Source organism: Mobula hypostoma, chromosome 8 (assembly GCF_963921235.1).
Source record: "Mobula hypostoma chromosome 8, sMobHyp1.1, whole genome shotgun sequence".
Taxonomy (NCBI): Eukaryota; Metazoa; Chordata; class Chondrichthyes; order Myliobatiformes; family Myliobatidae; genus Mobula; species Mobula hypostoma.
This window is the reverse complement of record NC_086104.1, coordinates 121,872,605-121,896,603: the sequence shown is the minus strand read 5'-3', so window position 1 is coordinate 121,896,603 and position 23,999 is coordinate 121,872,605. Positions and strand designations below refer to the sequence as shown.

Here is a 23,999-nt window from a genome sequence, read left to right as displayed (position 1 = left end):
TGTGACTCTCACTAACCTTCCTTCAGTGAGTCAGGGTCATCAATGTCATCATAGTATTCATTCCCGAGATTCAGAGCCGGATCACAGGTGATTCCTAGAATGATAAATCAGACATCGGAGATGTGACAACCTCATCAATTCTCCAGAGAACATGTGTATAGCACGGCGATGTGTCCTCATCTCACACAATCTCCATCAATCTCCCTCCACATCATCCCATCACACATTCCCAGGGTCAGACACAGAGTGAAGCTCCCTCCACACCGTCCCATCACACACTCCGAGGGTCAGACACAGAGTGAAGCTCCCTCCACACCATCCCTTCACACACTCCTGGGATCAGACATAGAGTGAAGCTCCCTCGACATCATCCCATCACACACTCCTGGGATCAGACACAGAGTGAAGCTCCATCCACATTGTCCCATCACACACTCCCGGGGTCAGACACAGAGTGAAGCTGTGCTGACTGAGCTGGGAGAAATCAAAGGAAAACTACTGGATAAAGTTCGTGGAATACTTTGGAGGTGGCTTTAAAAGTCTCTTGGACAACTGAGTGAGTGACGGCGCTGGTGTGGAAGCTCGGTGTGGAGTTTTACTGCCAGTTTGGACTGAGTTTGTTGGCGGCTGCTAACTGCGCAGCTCCCAGCTGCGGCCGCTGGCAACTCGCCAGGAAGCCGGTTCTGTCCAAAACCGGAGACGAACGCCGTCGTTCCCCCACTAACATCGGGGCAACGTTCCTCCTCATTATCTTCCTGATTTTCGTACGGTGCAGGAGCCGGAGCATCTGAAAGGACGTTTCGACCTCTCCCGGCCTGGGTTTCTGCAAGTCCGACGGAGCCTTTCCTGGCGCTGGAATTTCTGGCGCCGAACCAGCGAGGTACTGTCGACTGCAAATTTTCCCGGCCAGTTATTTGACTTGCTCCAGGACTTCTAACCGGCGCCGCTGTAGAATTCGCGGACTGGAAAGAGCGCCAGCATGCCGGACCGGTCTCCAGAGAGTCACGGTCCTTCGAGGAGCTGTGCAAAGGCGGCTGCCTCCCCGGCCTCGGACAACGCCCTGTTTCGGTCGGTGAAGGTGGAACGCGGGGTGCAATGTATTTTGCTCCCTGGAATGACACTAGAAAAGTGTGCGGAGGCCATAGAGGACCTTATGGGGAAAGGTGGTATTCACCGAAAAGGAGTTCGGAAAGGCAGTGTTCTCTCTGGCGACTGAAGAGTTAGTGCACCGGGCTCTAAGCAGGGGAATCATGGTAGAAAACATCTTTTTACCTATGGAGCTGGTGACGGCCCCCACGCAACGTATCGTGCTTGGTCATGTTAAGCCTTTCATTCCCAATGAAGACCTGCTTCCCCCACTGGCCCGTTTAGGGCAAGTAATGTCGGAGATAACTGCCATCCGACACAAATTTAATAGACGCACCCTCCGCACCGTAATCTCTTTCCGGCGTCAGGTATTCATGCAGCTGGAAAGGGAGGACGACGTTGAGGGCCGGTTTACTGTCCGGCATGGGGGTGTGGACTATCAGGTGTATTGGAGCTCCGAGCGCCCACGGCGCTATACGTGCAGGGAGGTAGGACACTTTCGGAGGGACTGTCCTAGCACCCTAAACGCTGGGGAGCCCACTTCGGGCACCAGTGCCCAGGCTACCTCTGCCCCTGACCCTATTCCTGCCTCCGCCACTGATCTTGCCCCGGCCCCTCACCCTGCACCTACCTCTCTCCCTACTCCTACGGTTGGGTCGGCCCCTGCTCCTCTCCCTGTGGTTCAGGTGGGGGACGGGGTGGAGTCTGTGCGGAGTAAGAAGGCAAAGGGGAAATCCAAACACCCTAAGAAGTCAGCCTCTGAGGCCGCTGAGCTCACGCCCATTTCCCCTGAAGTGGAGCGTGGGGCTCGGGGAGGTGCGCAAGTAGACGGGATGATGGAAACAGAGAGCACCGCCCCATCGGTGAATCCTGCACCTGTGTGCTCCTCAGGCGTGAAGAGGAGAAGGGAATGTTCCCGCAAGAGGGCAGGGGATGTAGATGCGGGGGTGTCCCAGGAAAGGGTGGGAATCCTGGCGGATGTTAGTTCCAAACCTGAGTCCCCAGATGTAGCCACCAGTCCTGGGGTAGCTGGTGTGGTTGTGCAGAAAGCTAGTGATAGCCCTGTTTGCACAACTGAGACAGCCCTGGAGGCCTCCACCCAGGACCTACAAGTCAGCGCCTCTCTGGAGGCCAGTGTATCGAATAGTGTAAGAGGAGACGAGACAAAGCTCTCTCACTCTCAGCACCAGGCTGGTTGTGAATTCCTTGGACCAAAGGTGCCGGGTTCCCCTCTATGCCTGCCCCCTGGGGAGGACGATATTCTGTGCACGTCGACCCCAGCAATAAATGACTTGCAGGGAATCCCTGCAGATTGTCCCTCCACTGTTGCAAATGTGGATGAGACTGACGCGACGGTGGAGCGGGCAGGTAAGAGCGAGGTGCCCGCTGCACGGTGTGGGTCACAAGCGCGGCCATCTATTGGAACATGTGGGGAGAACGATGGGGAATCTATCTGCAGTGAAGGATTGGAGGGGGACTCCTTCGATAGTGAAACAATGGACATCCTCACCCCTCCTGAGAAGTCCCCATTGATACCTGTAGAGGAAATTAAGCATTTCATTCTTACCTCTGAGGGTGCCAAGCACTGGCCTCAACTAGCCTCACTATGCTGGCCCAGCATGCCGAGGCTGGTGAGGTCCCTGAGAGTCATCCGCAGATGGAAGGGAAAGGGGAAGAGGAATGCGGTGTTGGGGAACGACAGACGGCAACTAAAACCTTTCCTGGGTGACCTGGTGAGGGACATCAGAGTGAGAAGCAGCCTCGCTCCTTCGGGAGATGGTGGGTCACAGAGCAGCGATGGTACCAGTCAGGCCCGGAAAACAAAAACTATTCTTAGTTTTCTTCGGGATAGTGTGGCTGAGGGCGCCACCCCTCTCAGCGGGAAGGGTACTGGTGCCGAGGCCTAGTGTGCTCCCGACATGAAACTTACCATAGCGAGCCTAAATGTAAATGGAAGCTGGGGACCTCTCCGCAGATATAACAATCTCTCAGTCCTCAGAGATGGGAGATATGCGGTGAGTTTCCTGCAGGAAACCCATACCATCCCGGGGGACAAGTCTGCTTGACTCCTGGAGTGGCAGGGCGGGGTCTACATGAGCCACCTCAGCTCCAACTCTAGCGGGATGGCGATCCTGTTGGCCCCGACCTTCCAGCCAGAAATCGTAAGAGTCCAAGATGTCATGTCCAGCCGTCTGCTCCACCTGGCTGTGCGCCTGGATGGTGTACCTGTGCATTTTATCAATGTGTATGCTCCGAGGCGTGGTGTGATGCAGATCCTGGGGACTGCATCATCCTCGGGGGAGACTTCAACTGTACCCTCGAGGTGGAGGACCGCTCTGGCCTCCAGCACAACCCAGTATCGGCAAAAAAGTTAAAGGAGCTGGTCAGCTCCTTTGATTTGGCGGACAGCTGGCAGAATCTTCACCCCGACTCTAGCGCCTTCTCAAGAGGGGGGTTCCAGGATAGACCGCATATATATCTCTCGGGCCTACGTCTCCCGCGTGTCGGCGTCCTCCATGCGGCCAGTGTCGTGCTCGGATCATCACCTTGTGTGGATGGAATTTACTCCACTACACCCTCGGGTGGGATCCGGGTATTGGCATTTTAACAACCGGCTGCTGGAGGAAAACCGATTCCAGGATTCGTTCCGAGCGTTCTGGGTCTCCTGGAAGGAGAGGCAGAGAGAGTTCTGCTCCCTACGGCTGTGGTGAGATGTGGGCAAAGCCCACATCCGGTTTTTATGTTGGGAGTATACTAGGGGCTCTTGACCAGGAGAACGCGTTTGACCGTGCACCCTGCAGGCTTTTGGGCTCAGACCGCACTTTGTGGCCCGAGTTCAGCTCCTGTACTCTGCCGCAGAGTGCCTAGTTAAGATTAACGGATCACTGACAACACCTATTCCCTTCCGAAGAGGAGTGCGTCAGGGGTGGCCCATGTCCGGTCAATTGTATGCGATGTGTGTCGAGCCATTCCTCAGCCTTCTTCGGAGAAGGCTGACAGGTCTGGTTCTGCGTGAACCGGACATGGAGGTCGTCCTCTCGGCCTACGCCGATGACGTACTCCTCATGCTGACAGACCCCTGTGACCTGCGGAGGATGCGCGAGTGCCAAGATGTTTTCTCGGTGGCATCCTCCACTAGCATCAACTGGGCAAAATGTTCCGGACTCTTAGTAGGCCAGTGGCAGGTGGACTCCCTGTCGGAGGAGATGAGAGCTTTTGAGTGGAACACCAGTCATCTTCTCTATCTGGGAGTCTACCCGAGTCCTTCTGGGGAGACCTGGCTGGCGAACTGGCAGGACCTGGAGACAAAAGTCATGGCCCGGCTAGGGCGCTGGTCAGGCCTTCTCAGGGTGCTTTCCTATCGAGGCAGGGTGGTGGTCATAAACCAGATGGTGGCCTCCATGTTGTGGTACCGGATGGTCACCTTGGCCCCTCCTGCCCCTTTTGTCGCGAGAATGCAGAGGAAGCTACTGGACTTCTTCTGGGGTAACAGGAAACACTGGGTCTCTGCAGCGGTTCTGAGTCTCCCAGTAGGAGAGGGCGGACAGTCGCTGGTGTGTGTACGCACACGACTGGCGGCTCTCCACCTTAGGACTCTGCAAAAATTCCTGTACGCCGAGCACCCTCCCAGGTAGCACGTGTTGTTGACTTTCTTCCTCCGGAGGGGCTGCTGTCTTGCCGAAGATATTCAGCTACCACCGGCGGGCGTCAGCCGTGCTGCTTTGCAGAGGCTGCCAGGCTTCTATCAGGACCTACTGAGAGTCTGGAACATGGTTGCCTCAGGCCAGGAATCCCCTCCTCTGGCAGAGGGCAGAGTCCTGGCCGACCCTCGCCCTGCCTGAACGGATGTCGGTACGGCTCAGGTGTGTGGAACAACTCAAGCTGAGCTGCTCGTCAGGCCCAGGCCCCGCAGCCTTACCCAAGAGACGAATCCGCACAACTTGAGCTGTCTCTCATCGACACCCACAATCCCATTCAGGGATGCAGGCAGGAGGTACCTTTATGGGCTGCTGCTCCACACCCTCCACTTCCTAGCCCTTGTCCACCGTCCCGACACGCCATGGCCATCTGTCATTCCACCTGGAGGTGAGGGGGGTCCCCAGTGGAAGTCCCTTTACAAGGGGGTTCTTCCCATGCACCTTGGGGATCTCGGATGGAGGGTGCTGCATAAAGTGGTGCCCTGTAATAAGTTCTTTAGTCTGTACACGGATCTCCCAGCCGCATGTCACTTCTGCGGGCTGGAGGAGACAATGTACCACATGTACATGGAGTGTGTGAGATTGCAGCCCCTTTTTGCGTATCTGCGTGGGCTGCTTCTTGCCTTCTGGTTGCATTTCAGTCCCACCCTATTTATATATGGTCATCCAGTAAGGAGGGGGGCACAGAGCGATGAGGATGTCCTTGTCAACTTGCTCCTGGGGCAGGCGAAAATTGCCATCCGTGGCTCCTGGAAAAGGGTAGCAGGAGGTTCTCCCTGGGCGGACTGCCTGGCTATGTTTAGGGGGTATGTTCGTGCCCGGGTGAACATTGAAAAGGAATACGCACAGTCCACAGCGACCGTAGAGGTGTTCCGGGACCGTTGGGCTCCGCGGGGTGTAAATGCCATCATTGATGAAGATGGTAATATTTTGGTTTAATATGTATTGTCTATTTGTAGTTAAGTAAATGTGTTAGTCACTGTTTTTGTACATATTGTATAGCACCGACATTTGTAATAAAGAATTTTGTTTAAAAAAAGGGGTCAGACATAGAGTGAAGCTCCCTCCACACTGCCCCATCGCACACTCCCGGGCTCAGACACAGAGTGAAGCTCCCTCCACACTGTCCCATCACACACTCCCAGGGTCAGACACAGAGTGAAGCTCCCTCCACACTGTCCCATCACACACTCCGGGGGTCAGACACAGAGTGAAGCTCCCTCCACACTGTCCCATCGCACACTCCCGGGCTCAGACACAGTGTGAAGCTCCCTCCACACCATCCCATCGCACACTCCCAGGGTCAGACACAGAGTGAAGCTCCCTCCACACTGTCCCATCACACACTCCTGGGATCAGACACAGAGTGAAGCTCCCTCCACACTGACCCATCACACAGTCCCGGGGTCAGACACAGAGTGAAGCTCCCTCCACACCATCCCATCACACACTCCCAGGGTCAGACACAGAGTGAAGCTCCCTCCACACCATCCCATCACACACTCCCAGGGTCAGACACAGAGTGAAACTCATTCCACACTGTCCCATCACACACTCCTGGGATCAGACACAGAGTGAAGCTCCCTCCACACCATCCCATCACACACTTCCAGGGTCAGTCACAGAGTGAGGATTCCTCACACAGTCCCATCACAAAATTCAGGGGTCAGACACAAAGGCTAAGCTCCCAATGTGCTGAGTAGTGGAATGCCTGCAGTAGGGAAGCACACAGGGTACCATTAAGCTCCTGGTGTGGTCTAATCCAGGAATATGGGACTGGAACTGTGCACGGTGTGCTTGCAGTGGTTCTGACCAGGTTCCAGAGCAGACAAGTTGAAACTTCAGATTACAGAGGTACAGAACATGTTTTAAAGCCATTGAGAGGTGTGAGCATTCTGGTGTGTTACAGAGACAGGGAGGGATACAACACTGGAAGGCTCAACAGAGTTGGGGAGAAAACTGTCAATGACCTGTAACCTATAACCTATCTTGCATCAACAGATCAATCCTGGTCCTCACCAATGGGATGTCCTTTTCTCCCAACCAGAGCTGAGGAATGTTCCGGAATGTTCTCATAATCTCTTCCCCTTGCCTCCTGCACCTCACCAGCTTGAAGCCCCCCTTCAGAAACATTCAGAAGATATAAACAACTGCATCCCATTTCAAATCCCTCACCACCTCAAACTCACTTGGACCAATGCTTGGAAATAATTTCTCTCCATTCCTGCATCTAACTTTGGAATTTTACACAATATTCCCAGTATGGGTCTGACCCAGAGATACAGAGACTGAACTGTACAAGGTGTTCCCGGTGTGGTCTGACCAGGGATACGGAGACTGGAACTGTGCACGGTGTTCCCGGTGTGGGTCTGACCCAGGGATACAAAGTGTACAAAGTCTGTAGGAATCAAAGTCTGTAGTGCCTTGGCCCACAGAATGATCGTTCACTCTCACTGACCTTCCTTCACTGAGTCAAGGTCATCAACATCATTGTAATATTCTTTCCCGGATTTCTGAGCCGATTCACTGGTGATTCCCGAAATGATAAATCACTCTTCAGGTATGTGACATCAGAGATCAACGGTGAAGGATCAGCATTACTCCCAAACTCCCAGGATCAGATATAGAGTGAAGCTCCCTCCATACAGTCCTATCACACACTCCCAGGAGTCAGAAAGAGAGTGAAACTCCCTCTGCAGTGTCCAGTCACACGCTTCCCAGGGTCAGACACGAAGTGCAGCTATCGCTGCACTATCCCACCACACTCCCAGCTCAGATTAAGAGTGAAGCACCCTCCACACCATCCCATACACAGCCCCATGGTGATACATAAGAGCAGAACTCCCTCCACACCGGCTCACCAAACACGTTCAGGGCCGGACACAGTGAAGATGCCTCAATAGAGATGGGGAAACATTTCAGTGAGCTGTACCCTACATTTCTTCAGCAGTTCAATGATGGTCCTCACCAGTGGGATGTCCTCTTCTCCCAGCCAGAGCTGAGGAATGTTCCGGAACGTTCTCATAATCTCTTCCACTTGCCTCCTCAACTTCTCCAGCCTGGAGCATGCCTTCAGAAACATTTAGAATATGTAAACAGCTCCATCCCACTTCAACACTTTCACAACCACAAACTCACTTGAACCAGTTCTGTGAGACATTTCTCCCCATTCCTGTATCTGACTTTGGAACTGTGCATGTTGCTCCCGATGTGTCTGACCCAGGCATATGGAGAGTGGAACTGTGCACGGTGCTCCTGGTGTAGGTCTGACCCCGGGATATAGACACCAGATCTGAACAATGTGCTCCCTGTGTAGATCTCGCCAGGGATATGGGTGGGGAATGCTCACCTGGAAGAATTTCTGGGTCTTTGGTGACATACAAAATTTATTCAAGCTTCTAATGAAGTTTAGCTGGTGTTTTGCCTTCATTGGAATTGCATTCATTAATATGTAAGACCCAGGATTTATGTTCAGAGATGTTAGCACCCAGGAATGAATGTAAACAGCATTACACACAGTGGTTTAAAGTGTTTACCGTGCAGAGAGTGAAGTGATGCTCCATTTCACCATTACTCCTCAGTATACCCATGTGTATTGGATGGTGATGTGTCCATCTTACTTACTGCATACAAAACAGGACACCGTGAATCTCCCCACACACCACCTCATCACACAATCCTGGGGTCAGACACCGAATGAAGCTCCCTGCACTCCGTCCCATCAGAATCTCCTGGGGTCAGACACAGAGTGAATTTCCCTCCACAGAGATGGGGAGAAGCATTTCAATGAACTGCACCCTACATTGCATCAACAATTCAATGATGGTCCTCACCAGTGGGATGTCCTCTTCTCCCAACCAGTGCTGAGGAATGTTCTGGAACGTTCTCATAATCTCTTCCACTTGCTTCCTTGAACTCTCCAGCCTGGAGCATCCCTTCAGAAACATTCAGAAGATGTAAGCATCTATATTCCATTTCAACACCTCCACAACCACAAACTCAGTTGGACCAACTCTGGGAAACATTTCTCCCTATTCCTGTATCCGAGTTTGCAACTGTGCACGGTGCTCCTGGTGCGAACTGACCCAGGGATACGTAGACTGGAAGTCTGCACAGTGCTTCTGGTGTGGTCTGACACAGTGATCCAGCCACTGACTAAAGCTCCCTGCACACTGTCCTGTCACATTCTCCCAGAGTCAGACACCGAATGAAGCTCCTTCTACAGAGATAGGGAGGAATGTTCCAATGAGCTGTACATTACATTGCATCAACAGTTCAATCCTGGTCCTCACCAGTGGAACGTCCTCTTCTCCCAGCCAGAGCTGAGGAATTATCCGGAACGTTCTCATAATCTCCTCCACTTGCCTTCTTGACCTCTCCAGCCTGGAGCATCCCTTCAGAAACATTCAGAATATGTAAACAGCTCCATTCCAATTCAACACCTCCACAACCAGAAACTCGCTTTGAGCAACTCTGGGAAACATTTCTCCTTATTCTTGTATCCAACTTTGCAACTGTGCATGGTGCTCCCAGTGTGGGTCCGATCTAATAATACGGAGACTGGAACTGTTCTCGGTGCTCCCGGTGTGGTCTGACCCAGGGATATGGAGACTGGAACTGTGCACGGTGCTCCTGGTGTGGGTCTGACCCAGGGATTCGGAGACTGGAATTGTGCACAGTGCTCCTGGTGTGGGTCTGACCCAGGGATACGGAGACTGGAACTGTGCATGGTGCTCCTGGTGTGGGTCTGACCCAGGGATATGGAGACTGGAACTGTGCACGGTGCTCCTGGTGTGGGTCTGACCCAGGGATTTGGAGACTGGAATTGTGCATAGTCTTCCCAGTGTGGGTCTGACCCAGGGATACGGAGACCGGAATTGTGCATGGTGTTCTCCTTGTGGGTCTGACCCAGGGATATGGAGACTGGAATTGTCTACGGTGCTCCCTGTGTGGGTTGACCCAAAGATAATGATACTGGAACAATGCATGTGGCTCCTAGTGTGGATCTGACCCAAGGATACGGAGTAGAGAATGGACATCTATCGAAACTTTTGAGTCTTTGGTGATGTACATGATTTCTTCAAGCTGCTAATGAAGTTTAGCCGGTGTTTTGCCTTCATTGGAATTGCATTCATTGATATGTAAGACCCAGGATTTATGTTCAGAGATGTTGACACCCAGGAATGAATGTAAACAGCATTACACACAGTGGTTTAAAGTGTTTACCGTGCAGAGAGTGAAGTGATGCTCCATTTCACCATTACTCCTCAGTATACTGAATGGTGACGCGGCCGTTTTACTTGCTGTGCACAACACAGTACACCATCCCATCACACAATCCTTGGGTCAGACACTGATGAAAGCTCCCTCCACACTGTCCCGTAACACGCTGCCGGGTTCAGACACAGAAAGGAACTCACTCCGCATCATCCCATCACACTCTCCTGAGGTAGGTCACAGAGTGATGCTCCCTGGTCAATGCCCCCCACCCCCACCACCACCATCAGACACTTCCAAGGTCATACACAGAGTGACACTGTCCCATTAGACACTCCTGGATACCCTACATTGCATCAACAGTTCAATCCTGGTCCTCACCAGTGGGATGTCCTCTTCTCCCAGCCAGAGCTGAGGAATGTTCCGGAACGTTCTCATAATCTCTTCCACTTGCCTCCTTAACCACTCCAGCCTGGAGCATCCCTTCAGAAACATTCAGAATATGTAAACAGCTCCATTCCAATTCAACACCTCCACAACCACAAACTCATTTGGACCAACTCTGGGAAACATTTCTCCCTATTCCTGTATCTGACTTTGCCATTAGGCACGGTGCTCCTGATATGATCTGACCCAGGGATATGTAGACTGGAAGTCTGCACAGTGCTTCTGGTGTGGTCTGACACAGTGATCCAGCCACTGACTAAAGCTCCCTGCACACTGTCCTGTCACATTCTCCCAGAGTCAGACACAAAATGAAGCTCCTTCTACAGAGATAGGGAGGAATGTTCCAATGAGCTGTACATTACATTGCATCAACAGTTCAATCCTGGTCCTCACCAGTGGAATGTCCTCTTCTCCCAGCCAGAGCTGAGGAATTATCCGGAACGTTCTCATAATCTCCTCCACTTGCCTTCTTGACCTCTCCGGCCTGGAGCATTCCTTCAGAAACATTTAGAATATGTAAACAGCTCCATCCCATTTCAACAGTTCCACAACCACAAACTCATTTCGAGCAACTCTGAGAAACATTTCTCCCCATTCTTGTATCCGACTTTGCAACTGTGCACGGTCCTTCTGTTGTGGGTCTGAACCAGGGAACTGAGACTGGAATTGTGCACAGTACTCCCAGTGTGGTCTGACCCAGGGATACGAAGTGTGCAAAGTCTATTGGAATCATGGACTGTTGTTCTGTGGCGCCATGTCCCACAGAATGATCGTTCACCTCTCACTAACCTTCCTTCACTGAGTCAAGGTCATCAACATCATCGTAATATTCTTTCCCAGGTTTCTGAGCCTGTTCACTGGTGATTCCTGAAATGATAAGTCACTCATCAGGTATAGAAACATAGAAACATAGAAAATAGGTGCAGGAGTAGGCCATTCAGCCCTTCGAGCCTGCACCGCCATTTATTATGATTGGAGCAATTTAGTACAATTGGAGCAGTCTGAGTGGGAGTGCCGAGAAAGACATTTTTGAAATTTTCGTTATTTTTTTTCTCCAACGGCGTTCTGAGAGGCGGGACTGCGCAGGCGTGTGACGTCGGGCAGTGCAGCGCGGCAGATTTAAAAGGAACAGAGCCTCATAGAGCGGGCAGCGTAGTTTGCGGGCTGCAGAGTGAGCCGGGAGCAGAGTGAAGACTTAAGGGCTTCGGCTCAATGGGCTTAGGCGGAAACGGGCGAGGCGAGGAAGGTTTGGTATTCATTTTCTGTTGTTATTTGAGGAGAGGGGCAGTATGAGTGTGAGGGCAGTTTGCTGTTCTCGGTGTCGGATGTGGGAGGCCCTGGAGTCTCCAAGCCTCCCGGACGTCTACATCTGCGCCAAGTGCATCGAGATGCAGCTCCTAAGGGACCGCGTTACGGAACTGGAGCTGCAGCTCGATGACCTTCGTCTGGTCAGGGAGAGCGAGGAGTTGATAGAGAGGAGTTGCAGGCAGGTGGTCACGCCGGGGCCACGGGAGGCAGACAAGTGGGTCACGGTTAGGAGGGGGAAGGGGAAGAGTCAGGTAATAGAGAGTACCCCGGTGGCTGTGCCTCTTGACAATAGGTACTCCTGTTTGAGTACTGTTGGGGGGGACAGCTTACCTGGGGGAAGGGACAGTGGCCGTGCCTCCGGCACAGAGTCCGACCCTGTAGCTCAGAAGGGTAGGGAAAGGAAGAGGAGGGCAGTTGTGACAGGGGTCAGATAGGCGATTCTGTGGACGCAGTCAGGAGACCCGGATGGTAGTTTGCCTCCCTGGTGCCAGGGTCCAGGATATTTCTGATCGTGTCCAAGATATCCTGAAGTGGGAGGGTGAGGAGCCAGAGATCGTGGTACATATAGGTACCAATGACATAGGTAGGAAAAGGGAAGAGGTCCTGAAAGGAGAATATAGGGAGCTAGGAAGGGAGTTGAGAAAAAGAACCGCAAAGGTAGTAATCTCGGGATTACTGCCTGTGCCACGCGACAGTGAGAGTAGGAATGCGATGAGGTGGAGGATAAATGCGTGGCTGAGGGATTGGAGCAGGGGGCAGGGATTCAAGTTTTTGGATCATTGGGACCTCTTTTGGCGCAGGCGTGACCTGTACAAAAAGGACGGGTCACACTTGAATCCTAGGGGGACCAATATCCTGGCAGGGAGATTAGCGGGGGCTACTGAGGTGACTTTAAACTAGAATGGTTGGGGGGTGGGAATCAAATTAAAGAGGCTTGGAGTGAGGAGGTTAGTTCACAACAGGGGGATGGGAACCAGTGCCGAGAGACAGAGGGGTGTAAAGTGAGGGTAGAAGCAAAAAGTACTAAGGAGAAAAGTAAAAGTGACAGGCCGACAAATCCAGGGCAAGCATTAAAAAGGGCCACTTTTCAACATAATTGTATAAAGGCTAAGAGAGTTGTAAAAGCAAGCCTGAAGGCTTTGTGTGTCAATGCAAGGAGCATTTGTAATAAGGTGGCACTCCCACTCAGACTCTCAGACTCCTTCTTCGAATCAAGGGTGATGTATGTGACATCAAGGGTGAGGTTCAACATTACTCCCAGTATATATTTACATAAATTAGGAGGTTTAGTGTGCGACAAAAAACAACTTTCAACAATTCCTTCTACAAAATAATTATATGTAAAAATAAAGTTAGCGAGCAATTAAAGTGTGGTTATGGAATAAAAGATGCAGATATAGGAAAATAGCAGCACGTATTCCAGAATCAGAATTAATATCACTGGCATGAAATTTGTTGTTTCCAACAGCAGTACATTGCAATACATAATAACAGACTATTACAATATTTTGATTGTATCTTCGGGCTCCTCTACCTGCTCCTTGATGGAATGATTGAGAAGAGGACAGGTCCTGGGTGTTGGGAGGTCTTAATGATGGATGCTGACTTTTGGAGGCATCAAATTTTGAAGATGTCCTTGATATTTGGGAGGCGAGTGTCCATCATGGAGCTGGCTGGAGTTTGCATCCTCCACACTCCCAGGGACAGGCACAAGAGTAAACCTCCCTCAGCACCATCCTATCACACACTCCCAGGGTCAGGCACAGAGTGAAGCTCCCTCCACACCATCCCATCTCACTCTTCCAGAATCGGAATCAGAGTGAAGCTCCCTCCACATCGTCCCATCACACACTTACGGGGTCAGACACAGAGTGAAGCTCCTTCCTCCATCCCATCACACAATCCAGGGCTCAGATACAGAATGAAGCTCCCTCCACACCGTCCCATCACACACTTACGGGGTCAGACACAGAATGAAGCTCCCTCCACACCGTTCCATCACACATTCCCGGGGTCAGACACAGAGTGAAGCTCCCTCCACACTGTTCCATCACACACTCCCGGGGTCAGACACAGAGTGAAGCTCCCTCCACACTGTTCTATCACACATTCCCGGGGTCAGACACAGAGTGAAGCTCCCTCCACACTGTTCCATCACACACTCCCGGGGTCAGACACAGAGTGAAGCTCCTTCCTCCATTCCATTTCACACTTGGGGGTTCAGATACAAGGTGAAGCTCTGTCCACACAATCCCATCAGACACTCCCAGGGTCAGACACAGAGTGAAGCTCCCTCTACACCGTCCCATCACACACTCCTGCGATCAGACACAGCGTGGTGCTGTTCTGAATGATCTGGGAGAAATCAAGGAAAAACTGCTGCATAAATTTCGTGAGATACTTCGGAGGGGATTCGAAATCACTCTTGGATATTTTAGTGAGTGGCTGTTTTAGTGTGGGGGCTTCGTTCGGAGTTTTTCTGCCAGTTTGGACTGGGTTTGTCGGCGGCTGTTAACTCCATAGTTCCCAGTTGCGGCCGCTGGCAACTCGTTAGGGAGCTGTTTCGCTCTGAAAGCAGGGAGACGAAGGCCGTTGTTCCCCCACTAACATCGGGACAACATCCTTCCTCCTTCGTCATCATGATTCTCGTTTGGTGTAGGAGCGGGAGCATTTTTTAGATGTCTCAACCTCTCATGGCCTGGGAGTTCTTCAGGACCGACGGAGCGTTTCCTGGCGTTGGAATTTCTAGCACCGAGCCAGTAAGGTACTGTCGAGTGCTGGGTGCTTTCCAACTGCCCAGTGACAGAAAAATCCTCTCCATTCCAGCTGTTTAAGGGAGTCTAAACTGTCTGTAACGCGTTCCGGCTTCTTGGGACTGAAAACGTTGGGGCGGCCGGATAAACGGCATTGCTGACGCCGCAGGAGTGGTCGAACTGCGGGAAGTGCAAACTTTTCTGTCCCGTTACTCTACTCGCTCCAGGACTTTATCATTGGCACCGCCGCGTATTTTTTGAATCGGATGTAGTGCCACCATGTCGGACCGGTCTCCAGGGATTTGCAGGCCTCCGGGGAGTTATGCAAAGGCGGCTGCCTCTCCACCCTCAGACTGTGCCCTGTTTCAGTCGGTGGAAGATGAACATGGGGTGCAATGTATTTTGCGTTCTGGATTAACTCTGGAACAATGTGCGGAGGCCATGGAGCACTTGGTTGGAGAAGGCGGTATTTAAGAGACGCACCCTCCACAATGTAATCTCTTTCCAGCGCCGGGTGTTCATGCAGTTGGCACGGGATGACACCATTGAGGGCCGGTTTACTGTCTGGCACAAGGGGGTAGACCATCAGGTGTATTGGAGCTCTGAGTGCCCGCGGTGCTATGCGTGCAGGAAGGTGGGGCACTTTCAGAGGGACTGTCCCAACACCCGAAACCCTAGGGAGACCACTTCTGTCACCAGTGTCCCAGCTGCCTCTGCCCCGGTTCTTATTTCTGCGCCAGCGCCTGCCCCTACCCTGACCCTATTCCTGCACCTGTTTCAGCCCCTGCCCCTGCCCCTGTGGTTCGGGTGGGAGATCTTGAGGCTATGTGCAGGGAGATTCCGGCTGGGGACAGGGTGGAGCCTGCGCGGGGCAAGAAAATGAAGAAGAAATACAAACACCCTAAGAAGTCGGCCCCGAGAACACAGAGCTCACGCCCACTTGCCCTGAAGTGGAGGGTGAGGCCCGGGGAAGTGTGCGGGTGGACGGGACGATGGAAGCGGAGAGTGCCGCCCCTCAGTGAATCCTGCACCTGTGTGCTCCTCCGGCTGGAAGAGGAGAACGGGATCTTCCCCCACGAGGGCAGGGAATGTAGACGCGGGGGAGACCCCAGGAGGGGTGGGAATCCAGGTGGAGGTTGGTTCTAAACCTGAATCACCAGACGTGGTCTCCAGTCCTGCGGTGGGTGGAGCGTTTGTGCAGAGAGGTGGTGTTAGCCCTTCTTACGCAACTGAGGCAGCCCTAGAGCCCTCCACCCGGGACTTAGTAGCTAGCGCCTCCCTGGAGGCAAGGGTCTCGAATAAGGTCAGCGGAGCGGAGCCCAGCCTCTCCCACTCTCAGCATCAGGCTGCCGGTGGACCCCGAGAACAGGAGTTGCTGGGGTCCACCTCGTACTTGTCTCCTGGGGAGGGTGATGTACTCTGCATGCCGACCCCAGCAACTAATGGCTGGCAGGGAGTTCCTGCGGATTATCCCTCCAATGTCGCAACTGTGGATAAGGTTGATGCGACGGTGGAGCAGGCAGGTATGGGTGAGGTACCCGCTGTGCAGTGTGGGTTACAAGTGCAACCGTCAATTGGTACACACGGGGAGGAGATGGGGCATCTATTTGTAGTGAGGGGATGGAGGGAGATTCCTTTGATAGCGAGACACCTCCTCCTGAGAAATCACCGTTGATAACTGTGGAGGAGATCAGAGAATTCATTCTCACCCCTGAGGGTGCAAAGCAACGGCCGAAATTAGCCTCCCTTCGCTGGTCTAGCATGCCGAGACTGGTTAAGTCCTTGCGGGTCATCCTCAGACAGAAGGGGAAGGGGAAGAGGAATGCTGTGTCTGGGCACGACAGGCGACAGCTGAAATCCTTCCCGGATGACCTGATAAGGGACATCAGAGTGGTAAGCAGCTTTACTCCTTCGGGAGATGGTGGGTTACAGGGTGGAGTTGGAAACACTCGGGCCCGGAAAGCAAAGAGGATTCTTGCTTTTTTTCGGGAAAGTGTGGTTAAGGGCGCCTCCTAGTGTACTCCCGTCATGAGGCGCACCATAGCGAGTCTAAATGTAAATGGTAACAGGCGCTTTCTCCGCAGATTAACAATGTCTCAGTCCTCAGGATAGGAGATATGTAGTGAGTTTCCTGCAGGAAATCCATTCCATCCCGGGGGACGAGTCCGCTTGGCTCCTGGACTGGCAGGGAGAAGTCTACATGAACCACCTCAGCAACAGCTCTAGTCGGGTGGCGATCCTGCTGGCCCCAACCTTCCAGCCGGTAATCGTCAGAGTCCAAGATGTCGTGCCCGGCCGTCTACTCCACCTAACCGTGCGTCTGGATGGTGTACCTCTGCATATTATCAATGTGAATGCCCCGAGGCGCGGTGTGATGCAGACGCGCCTATTCTATCAGCTGTCCACTCTGCTGAGTTCCATCGATGCTGGGGACTGCGTCATCCTTGGGGAGACTTCAACTGTACCCTCGAGGTGGAGGACCGCTCTGGCCTCCAGCACAACCCAGTATAACCCAGTATCGGCAAAGATGTTAAAGGAGTTAGTCGGCTCCTTTGACCTGATGGTCACCTAACGGAATATTCACCCCGATTCTAGCGCCTTCTCGTGAAGGTCTAGAGGGGGAGGTTCCCGCATAGACCGCCTGTATGTCTCTGGAGCGTACTTCTCACGCGTGTCGGCACCCTCCGTGCGGCCGGTGTTGTGCTCGGACGATCACCTTGTGTGGATGGAATCTACTACTTTGCACCCTAGGGTGCGATCTGGGTATTGGCATTTTAACAACCGGCTGCTGGAGGACAACCGATTCCAGGATACATTCCGAGCGCTCTGGGTCACCTGAAGAGAGAGACGGGAGATTTCTGCTGCCTCCGGCTACGGTAGGATGTGGGCAAAGCCCACATCTGGTTTTTATGTCGGGAGTACACTAGGGGGGTCGACAAACAGGCGAGGCTCTGAGATTGAGCGGCTTGAGAGAGTGTTGCTTGACCTAGGGTCCCGTCTTGGTCCGACCGCTGGAGACCAACAGCTATGGCAGGAATACCAGGAGAAGAAGGACTCATGAAGGAATCTGTAGCTCCAGTAGTCCCGAGGTGCAAATACTGCAGGATTTGGACCGTGGCTCACCCTTCTTCTACTCGTTGGAGAGGTGGCGGGGAGTCCAAAAGCAATTAGTGGAGTTACCGGCTGCTGATGGTTCCTCCGTTACGGAGCCTGATGAAATCACTAAAGAAGTCCGTTCATTCTATCGGTCCTTCAGATCCTGCAGATTCGTGCAATGAGGTCTGGAAAGATGTGCCGAAAGTCAGCCCTGAGGACGTAGTGCAGCTGGACACTCCCCTGACTCGGGAGAAGCTGTCTACTGCCCTTAAGCTACTCTGGAGGGGTAAGTCCCCTGGCTTAGATGGAATAAGTGTGGAGTTTTATCAGGCTTTCTGGGATGTCCTGGGGGATGACTACAACTTTGTCTTAGGGGAGAGCCTAGCCACTGGGGAAATGCCCCTCTCATGGCGGAGAGCTGTCGTGGTCCTACTGCCCAAGAAGGGAGACCTCCGCCTGCTAAAGGACTGGTGTCCGGTCTCCCTCTGCGTCGACTACAGGGTCTTCGCCCGGGTATGGCCAACCGTCTTGGTTCAGTACTGAGACAGGTGATCCATCCTGACCAATCTTACACAGTCCCGGGCCGCTCCATCCAGGATAATGTCCACCTAGTACGGGACCTGATCCACCTGTTCCAGGAGACTGGGTCCCCGGCAGCGTTTCTCTCTCTTGACCTGGAGAAGGCGTTTGACCGGGTAGACCACAGTTTCCTGCTGGGCACTCCGCAGGCATTTGGGCTCGGACAACACTTTATAACCAGAGTTCGGCTCCTTTTCTCTGCCGCAGAGTGCCCTGTTAAGATCAACGGATCATTGACAGCGCCCTTTCCATTCAGAAGAGGGGTACGTCAGGGGTGCTTCCTGTCCGGCCAGTTGTATGCGATCTGTATCGAACCATTCCTGAGCCACCTTCGGTGAAGGCTGATGGGTCTAGTTCTGCGCGTACTGGACACATAGGTCGTCCTCTCGGCCTACGCTGACGACGTACGACGATGGTGATAGATCCCGGTGACCTGCGGAGGATGCGCGAGTGCCAGGAAGTTTCTCGGCAGCATCCTCCTCTACGATCAGCTGGGCGAAATGTTCCAGACTCTTACTGGGTCAGTGGCAGGTAGACTCAGATATGCAAGTAGGAGGTACCTGTATGGGACGCTGCTCCACACACTGCACTTCCTAGCCCTTGTCCACCGCCCCAACACTCCATGGCGGGCTTTCGTTCCACCTGGAGCTGAGGGAGGACCCCAATGGAAGTCCCTTTACGGGGAAGTTCTTCCCATGCACCTGGAGGATCTGGGGTGGAAGCTGCTGCATAAGATCTTCAGTTCGTACAGGAATCTCCCACCCTCATGTCACTTCTGCGGGCTGGAGGAGACTGTACCACACGTACATGGAGTGTACGAGGCTGCAGCCCCTTTTTGCTTATCTGCATGGGCTGCTTCTCGCCTTCTGGTTGCATTTTAGCCCCACTCTATCTATATACGGTCATCCAGTAAGGAGGGGGGCATGGAGGGTTGAGGATGTCCTTGTCAAACTGCTCCTGGAGTTGGCGAAAACAGCCATCTGTGGATCTTGGAAACGGGTGGCGGGAGGATCTGCCCGGGTAGACTGCCTAGCAATGTTTAGGGAGTATGTTCGTGCCCAGGTAAATATTGAGAAGGAACACACGCAGTTCACGGCGACCATAGAGGCGTTCCGGGACCATTGGGCTCCGCAGGGTGGCGGGGGGGGGGGGGGGGCGGGGGGTGTAATTGCCATCATTGACAGAGATGGAAACATTTTAGTTTAATGTGTATCGTCCATTTGTAGTGTAGCAATTGTGTTAGTCACTGGTTTGTATATATTGTAGCACTGAAATTGTAATAAAGATATTTTTATGAAAGAATAAAGAATGATCAGACACAGTAAAGCTCCCTCTAAGCCATTCCATTCCACCCTCCCGGAGTCAGTCACAAAAGACCCTGTATGATGTACCACAGAATGCCTAGAGTAAAGAATCACAGGTGATACAATTCAGATCCCAGTGTGGGTCTGACCGAGGGATATGGAAACTAGAATTGTGCAGCTGCTCCCGGTGTGGGTCTGACCCAGGGATACGGAGACTGGAACTGTGCACGGTGCTCCCGGTGTGGGTCTGACCCAGGGATACGGAGATTGGAACTGTGCACGGTGTTCCCGGTGTGGGTCAGACCCGGGGATATGGAGACTGGAACTGTGCACGGTGCGCCCGGTGTGGGTCAGACCCGGGGATATGGAGACTGGACCTGTGCATGATGCACCGGCCGTGGTCTGAACCAGGGATACAGATACTTGAGCTGTGAGCAGCGCTCCCCATGTGGGTCTGATCCAGGGATACGGAGAATGGAACTTGCCACTGTGCTCCTGGTGTGGGTCTGACCCAGGGATACGGAGAGTGGTATTGGGCACGGTGTTCCTGGTGTGGGTCAGACCCGGGGATATGGAGACTGGACCTGTGCATGATGCACCGGCCGTGGTCTGAACCAGGGATACAGATACTTGAGCTGTGAGCAGCGCTCCCCATGTGGGTCTGATCCAGGGATACGGAGAATGGAACTTGCCACTGTGCTCCTGGTGTGGGTCTGACCCAGGTATACGGAGAGTGGAACTGTGCACGGTGCTCCCGGTGTGGGTCTGACCCAGGGATACGGAGACTGGAACTGTGCACGGTGCTCCCGATGTGGGTCTGACCCAGGGATACGGAGACTGGAACTGTGCACGGTGCTCCCGATGTGGGTCTGACCCAGGGACACGGAGAGTGGTATTGGGCACGGTGTTCCCGGTGTGGGTCTGACCCAGGGATGTGCAGACTGGAACTGTGCACGGTGCTCCCGATGTGGGTCTGACCCAGGGATACGGAGACTGGAACTGTGCACGGTGTTCCCGGTGTGGGTCTGACCCAGCGATACGGAGAGTGGTATTGGGCACGGTGTTCCCGGTGTGGGTCTGACCCAGGGATGTGCAGACTGGAACTGTGCACGGTGCTCCCGATGTGGGTCTGACCCAGGGATACGGAGACTGGAACTGTGCACGGTGTTCCCGGTGTGGGTCTGACCCAGCGATACGGAGACTGGAACTGTGCACGGTGCTCCCGATGTGGGTCTGACCCAGGGATACGGAGAGTGGTATTGGGCACGGTGTTCCCGGTGTGGGTCTGACCCAGGGATGTGCAGACTGGAACTGTGCTCGGTGTTCTCTGGGATACAGACTGGGAAAGTGTATAAGATCCGTGTACAATTGTCGTGTGGGGCAGAGTGTTCATGGAATGATTGGTTCCTCTCACTAACCTCCCTTCATTGAGTCAGGATCATCAACGTCATCATAATATTCATTCCTTGGACTCTGAACCGATTTTCTGGTGATTCCTGGAACGATAAATGACACATCAGGGATGTGACATCCTATGTTTCATCTACTGTATACAGTTTATCACAGGAAAGGAAGAGGATGGAAGTAACAGGAGGCCATTTGGCTCCTCTGTCCTATCCCACCATGGCTGATCTGCCCCAGCCCTCATCTTCTCTCCTGGCCAGTGTCCCATTGTTCTCAGTCTTCTCCAGCCCGAGCCTTCAGTCATTTCTCCCACTCCCTTTTTAATTTTTTTTTGCAATGATATGCCCTCGCCCTCCTTCTGAGGCAGAAAATTCCTGGGATTTCTCACCCTCTGCCAGAGGTTCCCCTGCACCCCAAACCCCTGTCACAGTGCTAAATGACTCCCCCACCCCCCACCCTGATTCTGTATCTCTGTCCCCTCGGTCAAGACTCTCCCATGGGGCAAAGATCTCCACATCTCCTCTGTCCTGGCCCCTCAGGGTACGAGGTTTCTTAGTAAGGTCATTCCTCTCCTTTGAAGCCCTCATGAGGTACAGCTAGCATCGGGATGGAGGTACCACACCAGCAGGTTCAGGAACAGTTATTACTCTTCAATCATCAGGCTCCTGAACCAGGGTGGATAATTTCACTCACCTCAGCACTGAAATGATCACTGAACACCCTGCACTCTACGAGTGACATTTTCAGTATTACTTGTCTATCATTTGCTGTTTGGCATTTGTGCAGTCTGTCTTCGTTTGCACATTAGCTGTTTGTCAGTCTTGGTATGCAGTTTTGTTATTGCTTCTATTATATTACTTTGTTCTACTGTAAGATTACAAATCTCAGGGTGGTATTGGGTGATAAACACTTTGATACATTTACTTTGAAATTTGAAACGCCTGGCCTCCCTTTGTGGATCAGTCCTCTTCCTTATTGCAGGAATTAGCCTGATGAATCTGCACTGGATTCCCTCATTGTTACCCTAACCGTGTTCAAAATATGGAACACGGAACACAGACAGCATATGAATATATCCATTGACTCACAATGTACTACTGAGCCAATTAAGTAAATTTTGCCTAATTATACTAATACCATCTGCCTACACAATGTCTATATCCATTCATTCTCTGCACATTCATGCGCCCATCTGAAATACTATTCACTACCTCTGCCGTGCCTGCCTGAACCACCACATCCCAAGCACCCATCACTCACTGTGTAAAAAAAAATCTTACCCTTCACATCTCCTTTGAAATAACCCTCTCACCTTAAATACATGCCCTCTGGTTTTAGACACTTCAAACCCAGGGAAAAAGATACTAGCTGTCTACTCTGTCTGCGCCTCTCATAAATTTGTAAACTTCTATCCGGCCTCCCAGGAAAGCAACACAGGTTTGTCCAACCTCTCCTTATAGCTCATGCCTTTCAGTCCAGGCAGAACCCTGGTAAACCTCTTCTGCACCCTCTGGAAAATCGCCACACCCTTGCTGTAATGGGATAACTACAACTGAATACAATGCTCCCGATGTCATCTAACCAGAGCTTTATAAAGCTGCAACGTCGGTTCCTGACTCCCGGCCTCAGCTAAAGAAGGCAAGCATGCTGGAAGCCTACTTTATCATCGTATCACCCTGTACAGCCACTTACAGGGTGTGATGGACTTGGAACCCAATATCACTTTGTACAGAACACTGTGAATGGCCTGGCCATTAATTGTGTACTGTCCCTTTACATTTGACCTCCCAGAGTACAACACTTTGCACTTCCGCTGGATTTAAGTGCAGGTAAAGAGCGGGATTTATAGTAATCCAGGTGTACCCTGTACAAGTGGAACAATCTCTCGATTCTTGAAGTCTAGCCCCGGGTATAACAAAAGACCAAGGTGCCATTTTCCTTCCTAGATCTGTTGTGACCTTCTGTGCTCCCTGATATCAGATACCTCAATGCTTTTCTCCATTTCCACACATTCATGTGCCTATCTAAAGACATCATTTGCATTCCATCTCCACTTTTTCAAGATGGCTGAATCTGTCGAGGTCACAGCTCAGCCTTTTTTGGGGGTGGGGATTTATATGTATGGTTTTAGGGACAGAGAGGGGAGATGAGGGTCAGAATAGGGTTTATGGACAGGGATGTGGAGAAAATTAGAGGACAGGTCAGGAATTGGGTGTTGGGCCAACAGACTAGGTGCTTAAGTCAGCAAGACTGGAGCTTGAGGCCTACTGTTTGGGTCCTCCCTCACTGTCATTGGTGAGTTCTGGGATCAATACCGAAGATCGAAGGCTGAAGAAACGTAGAAACATTGAAACATAGAAAACCAACAGCACAATACAGGCCCTTCGGCCCACAAAGTTGTGTGGAATATGTTCCTACCTTAGGAATTGACTATAAATCCAGACATCAAGGTCTAATGGTCAGGACCCCAAGCCAGCGAGTCTCTTTGTGCCCAGTGTCTGTGAATCCATGAGTCTGCAGGAGGCTGGGGGCCGAAGAGGTTCTGCCCTGGGGTTAGAGGACTGTGTATGTACATGGGTGGCTGGTAGGGAGGAATGGGGCTTGTTTTGTCGCTTGCTGTGTTCTACTTCCTTGTGTTTTGTGTGGTTCTGCCGAGCTTGATGGGCATGTTATGCAGCTGCCAGAATGTGTGGCGACACTTGTGGGTTGCCACTAGCACATCCTTGGGTGCGTTGGTTGTAAACGCAAATGTTGCGTTTCACAATATGTTTTGATGTTCGTGTGATAAATGAATCTGGGTCCTGAGAGTGGCACACCTTTTTTGCAAAGTGCATGACTTCACCCCGCACCACACTAAACAGTATCTGTCTCTTTGCCTCATTGTATCATACCCATCTACAAGGTTTCACATCCATAACACCATAACATACTGCATAGTTCAACTTCAACTTCAGGTCTAATTATCATTCAACTATATATCAATATAGTCAAACAAAACAGTGTTCCTCCGGGGCTGAGGTGCAAAACACATTAGGAACAACGCACAGCAGGTATCACATACTGTAACACATAGCAGATACAGCTACGATCATGTAGCCCATCGAGCA

General features: G+C 52.3%; 1 protein-coding gene across 2 annotated transcripts in view; it reads right to left on the bottom strand.

Moving 5' to 3' along the window:
- LOC134350238 (antigen WC1.1-like) overlaps positions 1 to 23,999 on the bottom strand; it is a 72,068-nt gene that overhangs the window by 9,154 nt on the left and 38,915 nt on the right. The window contains exons 14-21 of one of the 2 annotated variants that reach the window (XM_063055246.1): positions 20,907 to 20,984; positions 11,238 to 11,315; positions 10,842 to 10,943; positions 10,383 to 10,484; positions 9,077 to 9,178; positions 8,618 to 8,719; positions 7,753 to 7,854; positions 17 to 94 (exon numbers count right to left, since the gene is read on the bottom strand). In XM_063055246.1, coding sequence (XP_062911316.1) covers positions 17 to 94; positions 7,753 to 7,854; positions 8,618 to 8,719; positions 9,077 to 9,178; positions 10,383 to 10,484; positions 10,842 to 10,943; positions 11,238 to 11,315; positions 20,907 to 20,984 — 744 coding nt within the window. The remainder of the gene's footprint in view (positions 1 to 16; positions 95 to 7,752; positions 7,855 to 8,617; positions 8,720 to 9,076; positions 9,179 to 10,382; positions 10,485 to 10,841; positions 10,944 to 11,237; positions 11,316 to 20,906; positions 20,985 to 23,999) is intronic. The other variant, XM_063055247.1, reaches the window with a different exon arrangement.